A 12,753-nucleotide genomic window follows, 5' to 3' on the forward strand; every position below is an offset into this window, starting at 1 on the left:
TCTTCATCCGTGTCCTTGATTCAAGGAAGAAAAACAAAACAGAAGGAAGCAATTTTCTCGACTGTTGGGTTGGGGGGGAACAAAACAAAATGGCGGGGAGTTTACAATCGTTTTCCACATGGTATACACGCCGTCTTGCCTACCAGGCTTTGGACCTCCAAAACCACCTTGTGAGTCCCCGGCAAGCCACGAAAGAGAAAAAGAAGAGTGGAAAGATGAAGAGAGCAGATTAGAATCATCATGGGAGGATATATGGAGACTGGGGACATTCCAGAAAAGGGCCAAACAAAACAAATTGGGTGGAAGTAAGTTAAAAAATAGTTTTTTATAGTATAGTATAGTATATAGTATAGTATAGTATAGTATAATAGTATTTTTTAACACCTGGGTCAATTTGACGCAAGCATGTTTCCAGTCGTTTTTCTGGTTCAGATAAACTAAGTGTTTTATTTTTGTTGTTTTGTGGTAAATTTGACTGAGATATGTTTCTTGCCAGTTGTCATTTGTGTGTTTCCTGGGTCAAATTGACCTGTTTAGTTTTTGAAAAGTGTAATTCAACGAAATTTTATTCCGACAAAATGTGTTAATGTATATTTTGGATTTAAGGTTTAAAAATGTTCAATTGTTCATAAAGGTGCCATTTTTGAATCTGGAAAAAAAGCTACCTTTGTAAGAAACATTGTGGAAGTGTTTTTTTTTTTGAAAATGCAAAAAAAAATTTCATGCGAGCATTTATCAGTGCTCTAGAAAAAACTCAATCGCAAAAAAAAGTTGGTGACGCTTTTTCAGTTTGATTTTTTTTAACAAAACATTTTCTTGATTTTACTTTTAATATTCATGCTTGATTCCAGGGTCAATTTGACCAATGCATGTTTAATGAGCCAGAAGTGTCTCCCAATAATTTATTTCTATTTCCTATAATGTGTCCAATACAATTTTAAAAATCAATATATTCCAGTTATTACTCACTAATTGTTTCAATTGGATTCACAATTTAATGGAAAAGGAAGAAGTAGCTTTGGGAATCCCTGTGCTGGAGAGACACACAGGAAGTGGAAAAGGCAAGAAGTTGATGACAAAAGCGCAAAAAGCAGGAAGCAGAAGCCAGCCGGGAACTAGATGCGTTGCCATTGCAACAAGGAGGAGGCAGGGAAGCGACAGGCAAAAGAAAAAAAAAAACCTGCATTTGATTATTTTGGGGTCAGAGGAGGAGTGGTGGTGATTCGCATGGATGACAATTACAACAAGTGTGAGGTTCCCATGGCAACAAGCGCCCCAACCATCCCTTTCCCCATCCCGCCTGCGCTCACTCACCACATGTGGCGCTTAGCACTCGCCACTTCTGCTTTTTGACTTTCTGCACTCCACATCTGTGGAATAAAGCAACGTCGTTACACACACATGCACGCACACACAGAAGAAGCGCGCACACTTTAAAAATCTTACACAAAACAAGCCAGTGAGTACATGAGGGAATAAATAAGCATGAAGCAAGTCGCACAACCAACACTGCTCATATGCGTTTATAAGTTAATATGTACATGAGCGCCAACTTGGCACTGCTAGTTATTATGCTTGCCTCATTTTTATACTTTTTCGTAGACAGTGCAATGTCAGATATGAGGGCCAGGTGGTGGCAGAAAACTTCATAAAATACAATAAAAGAAAAAGTCAAAGTATTTTTGATGAATACGTATGTGGCGGGTCACATTGACCCCGACCCATTTGTGAAACTGTCCACCCTTTGGTAATTAATGCAAGGATGGGGAAACTGAGCCTTCCTCGAATGCTCATCGTTTATCATAAAACTATCTATGTCATCATCATTTATTTTTGTAAAAACGGTTGTGACACGTGTCCATCCGAAAGAAGCAACCCACTTCCCCCGAGGAAACCGTGTGACCTGATTAAAAAAAAATTAAAAACGCTGATTTAAATGTGTTGTACGCGTTCTGTCATTTGATTATAGATAACGACACATGGCACAGGTCACACTGACACCATGGCCGCTTTGGGGGACCCGGGGAAACTATGAAACTACTAACTTCACCCCGTCCTCTCCATTAGCATTTTTTTTGTCCATTGGACAACACGAAGCGAGTCCGATCAAAGAAGCCTGCTTTCCAGAGGAAATAACACAAAGGAACATAGGAAAGGGCAGTGTACATGTACAAAAAAATCGTCAAAATAAAACCACCATTTTGATTCCAGCCAAGTGAAACATGCAGACAAAAACAGCAGGTGGAATGTCAATACAGTGGGCCCTTGACTTTTTGTATTTGTCCCTTGACTTGAGTATAGTTATACACTGTGTATAAAAAAATAAATAGCAATAAAACAAATTTCATAAATTAATTATTGTCCATACTGTGGTGTTGGTGTGTTATGTGAATGCCTGCAAGGGGGGTCGGTCTCGTAGGTGTTGTCATAAAATGTAATTGGGTTAGCTGGTAAATTTATGTGTGTGTGTCTGGGATTGAGCGGCGGCGAGTCGCAGCTCCCCGCGAGTGCTCTTGTTTTGTATTTGTGTGTTGTGAGTATTTGTACCATTCAAAAAAGAGGCGATTGGTGCCTTTGGTAGGCCTCCAACATAGATGATTGTGCTTTCATGTCTGTGTTTTTTTCTTCTTCATGTCATTCGACCAAAAGAACAGTTTTTGCAAAGTTTCTAAAATGTGGCAATCATAAGTCAAGGTACCACTGTACTATGAATATGAATGCAACATTCATTTGCTTTTTTGAATTGAATTTTAGGATAACACAATCAGAGTGTCATATTCACTGGTGGGTGCAGGCTATGAACTTGGGCATCCAGTTCATAGTCAAGTGATTTCAGGGGAAATCAGAGGTGGACGGTGTACAAAAAAAAAAAAAAAAAAAAGAAAAAAGAAAAAAAGAAAGCACCAACAACACAGATACAAAAAAAACAGATTGGAAAAAAAGCCCCAAAACGACACCATGGGTAGCACCATAAGAGGAAAACATGCCTACCCCACACACACACACATTCCCAAAAAAAATAGATATCGGCGGGCCAGAACCTCTCCCTCCATCACACACACCCATACTCGAACCACAGGTTCTCCTCCCCATCCAAATTCTCGGCCCCTGACCGCGGCGAACCTTCCTCTCGGCTCGGCTGGTAAGGCACCACAGGGGGTCCACTGATGTCGCTGACGAGGGTTGGGTTGAGGGAGAGGAAGGGGAGGTTTTTGCCCGCCGACTCGCTAAAGATGGAGTCCATGAAGACCGACTCGGCGGTGAAGGAGGGACCCAGGAAAGACTCGAGGGTGGGGAGCTCGGCTTCATCCGAGCTCGGGCACGGTAAACTGAGGGATTTTGGCAAGGGAGCGCTACAAGAGGGTCCCTTGGAGGGGTACTCACTGGGTTCGGGCGGGGTTCGAACCCCGTCCACGGACACGGGCTCCCGGTTGTCCTTGGACAGCATGTCGTGGATACTGGTGCGGCGCGAGCTGCCCTCGGCCGTGGAGATAACACTACTGGCGCGGGGTAACGTGGATGCCGACGCCTGGTCCAGTCGCTCTGACACCGACGTGGCCCTGGCCTGGGCCGACAGGGCGGGCCGGACCGAGCCCCTCACGCGTGTGCTCTCAGTCTTGCGCAGGCTGGGTCTCCCCGGCTGGCCAGTGGAGCGCGGCGGTCGGTCGGCGGTGACCGGCGCCGCTTTGCCGCTGGAGGAGCGCAGGATGCCGCGCCCCTTGGTGGCGGGGCGTTCCTTTTGCGTGCGTTCGGAAGAAACGGTGAGGCGGGGGGATTCCACCGTCAGGTTTTCCTGACTGCCCGACTAAATGAGAGACAGGAAACAGTGCAGTTTGGTCATGCCGCAAGCCCAAATTCAAAATTTGGTGTAAACGTTTATCATCATGCACAAAACAGTCTCAACATTTCATGCTTGTTATTGATCAACAAATCATCTATTTTCATTTGAAGCAACCATTTTGGGGAAATTCCAGGGCTCGAACTTGGACCTCAAACTCCGTTAGAATTCGCTCATAGTGACTCCGTATTGTAGAACAACATTAAATAAAATCATACCTCAGTAATTATTAAATTACAATGCGTTGCATGTAGAAATTAAACAAAAAACTGTAATGTAACTGTCCTGCTTGAAAACAAACAACATTTGGACCCACTCTAAGATAATGCAACGTTTTAAATTTAAAACATTGATTCTGTGATTCTTTATCTTACCACTAGAGGGCGCGAATGACCCACACCGAGAAGCACTGTCCGAATAGAAGAAGACAAATGTTTTTTTTCTCATATCAATAGTTTTGTGTATTCTGATGAAAAGGTGTGCATTTGAAATTGATTGATTTCTGTGACAATGGTTGCGACACTCATTTCAAGCAGATTTGAACATATGATGAGACTTGAATTTTTTTCTTGGGGGGGGTTTCTACTTGTCGTTTTGCAGATTTCTGAAGGCTCTGTGGATTATAAATTTTATGACAAAAGCACAACTCTGTATGAACTATATAAAACTACATCATCATAGGTTTACGGCACCATCTTTAAGAGCTCACCTCGGCAGGGTCGATTCCCTCATCCAGAAACTGCTGCAGAGAAAGCACCTCGTTGCCCGGGGATGCCGTTTTCCTGATGTGACCTGGCGTGGCGGCAGGTTCCAGGGAGTGCCGCGTGGGTCCGGGGCTCTGGCGGGACGAGCGGGACGATGAAGGATGCTGGACGGGACTACTGCCGCTGCTGGACCAGGCCTCTTGTTCCAAACTCAAGCTGAACTCGCCACTGCTCTCGCTGTGGGGACGACTTGTGCTGCCGTTGAACGTGCCTGACCGGGAAGGACCACAAACGCGCATCCATGTTGACTTTGCTGGAATATGAGATTATTTTATCACATGATGTCATGAATTGCGTCATAATGGGTTGTGAACTTCATTGTGTGTGATGTGAACGCACACAACGTTAGCATCGATCGAGACACCGTCACATCAATATCGATGAAGAAATGATCATGGTTTAAACCTTTTAGGATCTATAGGGGGTGGACTTGAACGGTGAGTGACGGGCAACCATGCAGATTCATGTATGAAACAGGTCGAGAAAAGGAAGAGGAGATAAGGTGGAAGGGTCGAGGGAGGAGCATACCTTTTCCCTCCAGGGGAGAGGTGAGCTGGGAGTTATTGTTACTATTACTACTGATGGTCCTGTTGCTATGGAGACTGGAGGGTCTGGAGGCTGGTGGGAGGGGTGAAAGGACAAAGAGGGAAGGAAGACATGTAGTAACACACATAGGAAGTAACGTGAAGGCTTGTCAGCATTGTGCGCTGACAAGACTTCCACCCCCCTGCCGGGGAGGCATATGGCATTTGCCAGGCGGATGGACAGTAAGCGTGGCCGGCTGCCAACATGGCCGCTGGCGCAACAAAGACAACCCGCGGCGAAGAAGAAGAGGCAGGCCAGAAAGTATATTTTATGTCACTCTATTTACGGCATGGTGTCAAAGTCAAGGCCCTCGGGCCAAATCTGGCCCGCCACATCAATTTATTCGGCCCGCAAAAGCAAATCAAGCATGTCAAGTTTCATGATGCTTGCGAGAGGCCAAACAAAAATTTCTAATTGTCCAATGTAAACCACAATAACAGACATTATTCTTGACTTCAGATTTGAAAACTAGTTTTTCATCAACTTGTGCGTTCTGTATTTAATATGCGGAGGAGATTAAACATTCTAACGGCTTCCTTAAGTACAGATGGCCTCCGAGAGGAAACCGTCACTACAAAGTGCCCCGCGGCAAAAAAATGAGTTTGATACCCTTGATTTACAGAGACCTAAACCGTTGGCCAAATTTTGCATTACAGAGGAAGAAAATGTGATTTTGTTCTCATTGACTACGACATCGTGGCATTACCTACCAGATTTTAAGCGAATTTTAAACCATGTTATGTGAGGTGACTACATATTAACATTGACCTCTTAGCGGTAACAACACAGATTTTTTTTCTATTCTTGATTAACAACGTCATTGTAGCTATATATTTTCATAATAAAGAGGGAAAAAAAGACGACCGACCACTTTAGTGGTCTCTTCTGCCAAGAAAGATTTGTCTCATGGGTGAAATTGCAGTCAGTGAAATGTCTCGGCGGACTAATTACAGGTTCGGATGGGGCTTTATTCGTACAATCTGGGAAGTCATCAGCCAAGCAGTCACTAATGCGCCCAAGACCATCACGTAATTAAGGAGGCCCGGTGAGAGTGTCAAAAGAAGCTCAAGAACGCATGTAAATAGTGATAAAACAAGTTCTGTACATCTCGCTTAATGAACATGTGGCCTGAATAGCGTCTTGCAGACTGCAACAGTCAATCCCGCTCTGGATGGGACTCGCCATCAAAATGGCTGCCGCCGGGCTTCAATCAGAGAAACAAGCCAAAGGATTATCAGCTGGGGAGAACCTCCTGACCTGGTTTTGAATGACTTCTGATTCCCCACTGGGCTTACCGTGACTCTTTGGATCATCCGAGGAGCCGGCGACATCCTCGCAGGAAGCATCGTCTATTGATGAAAATCAAATTAAAGGAGCATTTCCATTCATGTATGCAAAATATGCCTGCTAACATTTTTATGTCTCAGATGCTAATGCTAACAATTTGACCCGCACCGTAAAAAAAAAAAAAAAAAAAAAAAAAAGAGGGTTGCAAACCTTTGCTCTGAAGGCTTTGGGCAGCCCTCCTGTGGGAGGAGGGGGGCAGCGTGAGGTTGGCGCAGTCTATGGCGTTGGTGGAGAAGGCTAGCTCCTTCATGCGCTGTCCGCCACGTCCTTCGCGGCGCCCACCACCCACGTCTCCTGCCTCGCTGCCATCCAGGTTCTCCGTGCTGCCAGCCCAGTCGGCGCCAGGAACGCCGGCCACCGTCATGGTCTGGAGAAGGTCGTTCATGGCTGCAGATGGATAGATCAGGATGTAAGGGATTGTTCAAAGATCATGAAATTTTGAGAAACTTTTGTTATATTTCAATTGTTTTATGTGGAAAGAAAATGATGATATCCGCTCATGTCAACGCACGACACAACCAAGCGATGGCACATGCAGGCGTTTAGTTTCACGGCAAAAAGAAGATACACGTTAGCAGCACTCCACGGACGAAGCATTAGGTACAGTATAGTCATCAGATGAGATCCAAAACAAAACATTCTGCCTTGATCAGGTAAAAATGACATCTCGATTAATTATGAAAATGATGTGTTATGTATTGAACTAAAGGCTCAAAATGTTATACATTCTTTTTTATAGTGTGGCTAAATTCGATTTGGGTGACGATCCAGAGGAATTAGCAAAATAATTTCATGAGAAGAGTGCTGTAGACTAGAGAATGGATGGTGGGAGATTTTTTTTCTATGTTCACATTTTTTTACACTTCGACTTTTTCCCCACAGCGGCTTCACGGTATATGGAATTAAACTAAATGTGCGACCTCGCAACTTCGAATTGAAGCAATGACATATCATATCTAATCAAAACCTGTATGAAAATACACAAATTTAGAAAAAAGGCCCAAAAATGTCAAAGACATTTTCAATGAAACCTGATCATTATTTTTTCCAAATCGTCTCTTTGTATTGGATCTCGTCAATGCGCCTAAAGTTTTGTGAGGTGAGTGTGACGTGCAATTGAGATGGCACTTTTCTCTTGCACCTGAAGGCAACATGATGGTAGGCAGAAAGCCGTGTTAATGTTCACACATACATCAACCAAGTAAATAAATGCTCAAAATCAATTCAAGGCCTCTTTTCAAGTCGTCCCACTGGCGAGTCAAGCGAGACATACAAAAATACCTCCCTTCAGACAAACACGCACCCAAGGACACACACATACACTCCTATTCAAAACATTTGCTCACCCAAACACACACTCGAGAACACTCTCATAGACACAAACACTGACACACACAAAGATGAACGGACACTATTAAACTCACTCTTTCTGACACTCGCCTACCCACGGCCACAGTCACGCCCACTCCCCCAAACCCCTGACCCTCACGAACCACCACACAAGGCACCTTTCATTGCACAAAGCTGCTCAGCGATTCTAGCAATGCAAAGTCTGACAGGTGACACTCAATCAAACAGCCCCAAATAAATTATAATAAAAAACAAAAACTCAACATGGGTTAGTCCTGACTATATCTTCTCGGCTACATGAACCACTACATGAGTGATGAAAAAAAAAAGATGGGTCACATAGGAAGACGAGACGCTGATGTTAACGGCGTTGGCGTAGGGAAATTAAAGAGTGCCCTTCGACTGACATACACACACATGAGATCATTGAGGGTCTTGGCTGGCAGCGGGAGGAAGGAGAATGAGAAGGAAAAATGATGGCCAAGCGCGGCAGGCAGGCTTACACATGGAGCGCCGGTAGATGGCCTTGGCCTTGTCTTTGTCCTTGGATCTGTTCCTCATGAAAGGCAACCTTTTTAAAGCTGCCGCAGCGCGGTCACATAAACAGACAAGGGGGGTAGCAGAGGGGTGACAGAATGAGGCAAAGGGAGGGTAAAAAAAAGGGGGGGGGGGGGTATGTTGTTAATGTGACAAGAGGCCAAAGGGAACGAGCTGAGGCACTGCACACTGAACAAGACATCCCAAAACTATAGGGATGTCTTTTTTTTAATACATCCACATCGCAAGTCACTTATGTATTATGATCTATACGACGGCATGGCAACTATCCCTTTTTGCAGGATAGCGTCTGTTCGAATTTGCTCCATTAATTGCATAGTTGCCAAAGACATACATGAAACGTTTTTGCATAAAAATGAATGACCGTTTGTATTTTGTAATCAACAATTGAAGTTCAAAATGACATGGGGAAATTACGTTACAAGTACAGTAAAGTCTCGTTATATCGATATTCAAGGGAGTCCGAAAAAATATCGATATAACCGGGACTATCGATATATCCGACCCTGTTTGCATGTAATTTTCTCAGTGCGTGCATAGAAATAGTATCGATATAACCGGGACTATCGATATATCCGATATCGATATAACGAGACTTTACTGTATAACAATAAGAACAGCTGACAAATGACTAGAATTGTATTTGTTTGGGGTGGGGAGTTTAAAAAAAACATAAAAACTTGTTAAAAAATAGATTCAATAGCATTTAGCGAAACGCAATTAGAAGTAAAAAAAAAATTGAATATGATTAAATATGTGAAAAAGAGATGAAATATGTTGCTTAATTTATGTATAAAATGTCAGAAAAAAATGTATCGCAAAAAAGGCAAATTATGCTTTTAAATTGCACGTTAAGAAAAATTAATAATTATTCAATACAGTTGACCCCAAATGACAAAATGGTCGTCGTGTGAGATATATTGATTTAAAATGCAAGGACTCAAGGGGTGGATTCAATTGTTTAACTTTCACAAATGCAATTTTCAATGACTCAGAATGTGCTGTGAATATTAACACTGGTATCACCCTCCAAAAAAGAAGTGGTAATTCAACATTACCATTTATTTTTTTGGAATCACAAAGGATTTTATCCGTATTCTCCATGCATCTGCCTCCACGACAAATTTATGAAGACCACTTGTCATGCACACCTCATACATTGCACATTTCAAACAAACAAAATGTGCTCTCGTCATCAAAAGACAAAAAGAACACTTGTCACTACAACAACACATCATACAAAGTGGCAAGTGTCTAACACACTAGTAAACTCTCACACGGGCTCACTTCTAATTGAAACATCACAATCTCAACACGCTAAAATCTGGTTCTCAAAGGGGCGATGTCGCCTGAGTTTGGACACCCCCCGCGCCAAACGATCCACTGCATTGCCACGGCAACATGACACAACCAGACGACGGCAATCCATGAACGGGACGGGTTAGCACAAATGTGTTTGTCGTTGGCATCCTGTTTGTATATGAACGCAAACTTTTTCAGAAGCTGAGCGGTTGATAGTCGATGAGAATTTTGCTTTAATTTAATCGGACAAAGTTTGAACACAGCCTTGATACACAATTTGTATCTAAATTCTAATTAATCCAGTTGAGAGTTTACAAAATATGTATGATTAAAAGAAAAGGGAGTTAAAACAATACAGAAAATGTCTTTTGCTGGCCTTATTTTGGTTTCATAAACATGCTATGTCCAAATATGATCAAGGTCACATTTTCCCCAAATCAACAGCATTGGTTTAACTCCATCTCACCTCTTATTTTTAAACATTAACCATTTTTAAGAGTTAGGGGAAAAATGTCATTTGAACACAAAGTACAGTATATGACAAGTTTGGTGAGATGTGCTCCCCCAAACAGTTGTGCAGCTGTCACCTCCAGATTTCAAGTCTGAATCTTTTTTATCTTGTTTTTTTCTTCAATTCTGTCAACACTTCGTGTATCATGCCCAACGGGGATGATGTAGTACATTTGGTTGCAAAAGACTGATTTTGATGCCTGCCAACGGATGCCGTTACTTTTGGGTGAGAATCGGGATAAAAGACTTGTTATATCAGAATCATTTTGCCTTTGGTGGATTTTTACCCATAACTAAATTCCATTCTAGTTTTCTAGTTTGAGAATACATTTTTGGTTGGTTCATGGGATGTCGTGTGTAATACTTTGGCCCGTTTGGTAATAATAAAAATAATAACGGAGGCCAATGTCATTATGGTTTGAATCCACTTTACAGATGAACTGCACACATCGGCTTGGTTGACTGACAGGCAATTGAAAGCTTTCGATAAAATAGTCAGAGTGTTGGTTGAGTCAACCTCATGGCCTAGCGCGCAGCTCAGCCGTAAAACGAGTGGCACACACAAATAATGGAACTCACGAAAACATGCCCCGAGAGAGGTTTGGGTTGGCTCGCAACCCCCGCCCACCCTCCCCGTCCGCAGCATACCATTGCTGGAGCCCTGCCCTTGAGCAAGGCACCGTTGACCTCTCCTCCCTTACGCACAGAGAAATATTAAAAATTCAGGAATTACAGCGGGAGGGATGGGGGTGGGGGGTTTTGGGGGAAAGGGCTGAAATATTGGGAATCATCTGAGAACCTCCACGTCTGCTTGTACTCACTGCTGCTCCTCTTGTGTGTGAGCACATCATCCAGCGAGTTGGACCCGGACCCAACCGAAGAAGCTGTCCTGGCTGTCGACGGGGAAGGACAGGAAGCCGTCACCGCACTCGGAGCGAGACGGCGTCAACGTGAGGGAGCGCATTCGCTCGCGGCTTTTGCTCTTGAACTTCTTCATTTTAAGCGTGATCCAGTTGCCGCGCCTGGGATGGTGACACACGTCGCTGATGTACATTAAAGTGCCGAAATACTTGAGGTTTTTCAATTGTTTCCAGTACAAACCATTTGTTATTGGTCAAAAATGAACATTTTACATCTCTTTTGTTAAAAAAAGTCATGCATTGTGATTTCTGGATTTTTATTTTATCTCTCTCACAGTGGACATGCGCCTGGGAGAAATAGCAAAATGGCAGGGTGTTCAAATACATATTTTCTTGACTGTGTGTATATATTATACACATATACGTATATATATATATATATATATACAGACAGACATGCACACACACACACATATATATATATATATATATACACACACACACACACACACACACACACACACACACACACACACACACACACACACACACACACACACACACACACACGCACACACACACACACAAGTCAAGGAATAAGACTTATTAAAATAGAATAATTTATTTTAAAAGGTTCACAAAAGAATGTAAAATAAGAACATTAAAATTGTAATACTGTATATTTTTAAATTTAATTTTAAGATATGATATAAAATTAATTACAATTATATTGAAGTAATGACATTCAATCCATTAAAAGAGATCTCAAACTTAAATAAATGTAAAAATAAATTCAAGGTATACAATTATCATTCTTATTAGTATCAAACTATTCAATTGGGCAAAATACAAACGTATTCAAATGATTTTTTTTCCAATTTTATTAACATTTTCATTAGACAAATGTGGTGAGTTTTAAATTCTGAAGAAAGAGACGTTTGTTTCATGGACTTGTGATGCATATTTCAAAGATGTTACTCACCTCCGTGGAGGTGAAGGATCATAGAACTTGTACTGGTCCATGATCTTCTCCTCGAGCTTCTCCTTCTGCCTCCTCAGTTCATTCAACTTGTCACTTAAAAAGATTCCGGGCGTAAATTTTCTTACGAGGGCTGTCACCAGCTTTTTTGTTTTTGTTTTTTTAAATAAAAAAATCTGTTCTGATCTTACATGTATTGCCTCTGCTCGACATGGAACAGGTCTTTGCTCTCCATGGTCTGTTCCAGCAGCGTACGATTCTGCAGCATCAGCGTCTGGATCTGGTCCAGCAGGTGTCGGTTCTCCTCCTCTAGGTTGCCCTTCAGCTGACTCAACAGCTGAGAAGCACATTTGCCATTTGTCAAATATCCCTTTGCTGTTGTTCTGTCTTCACCACGTGAGCTTTTCTGGATCATCCACGGTTGTTGACTTGGTGCTCACCTCGCACTGATTGGTGAGTTTGGTTGAGGTGATGTCCAGCTGTTGGTATTGCTCCTTCAGCTTGGAGAACTCGGCCTCCAGCCTAGTCTGCTCCAGTTTGGCGCCGTTCAGCTGACTCTTGATGTTCTTGTGGTCCAGCTGGAGGTTTTCGTTGTCCTTCTGCAGTTGGCGGTATGTGGTGTTTAGTCTGTTGATAAAAAAAAAAGAGTGGGGGGGGGGG

At 42.7% G+C, this 12,753-nt stretch overlaps 1 protein-coding gene across 1 annotated transcript in view; it reads right to left on the reverse strand.

Annotated features, from left to right (window-relative positions):
• Nucleotides 1-343: 343 nt before the first annotated feature.
• Nucleotides 344-12,753, reverse strand: part of ccdc88ab (coiled-coil and HOOK domain protein 88ab) — a 56,349-nt gene continuing 43,939 nt past the window's right edge. The window contains 12 exon segments of the mRNA XM_089012188.1: nucleotides 344-3,805; nucleotides 4,548-4,813; nucleotides 5,131-5,220; nucleotides 6,483-6,536; nucleotides 6,685-6,921; nucleotides 8,388-8,465; nucleotides 10,903-10,950; nucleotides 11,076-11,136; nucleotides 11,138-11,276; nucleotides 12,097-12,189; nucleotides 12,285-12,430; nucleotides 12,534-12,720. Coding sequence (XP_088868314.1) covers nucleotides 3,053-3,805; nucleotides 4,548-4,813; nucleotides 5,131-5,220; nucleotides 6,483-6,536; nucleotides 6,685-6,921; nucleotides 8,388-8,465; nucleotides 10,903-10,950; nucleotides 11,076-11,136; nucleotides 11,138-11,276; nucleotides 12,097-12,189; nucleotides 12,285-12,430; nucleotides 12,534-12,720 — 2,152 coding nt within the window. The 3' untranslated portion in view covers nucleotides 344-3,052.

The sequence above is a fragment of the Hippocampus bargibanti genome, linkage group LG13, assembly GCF_051943395.1.
Source record: "Hippocampus bargibanti isolate YZ-2025 linkage group LG13, ASM5194339v1, whole genome shotgun sequence".
NCBI lineage: Eukaryota > Metazoa > Chordata > Actinopteri > Syngnathiformes > Syngnathidae > Hippocampus > Hippocampus bargibanti.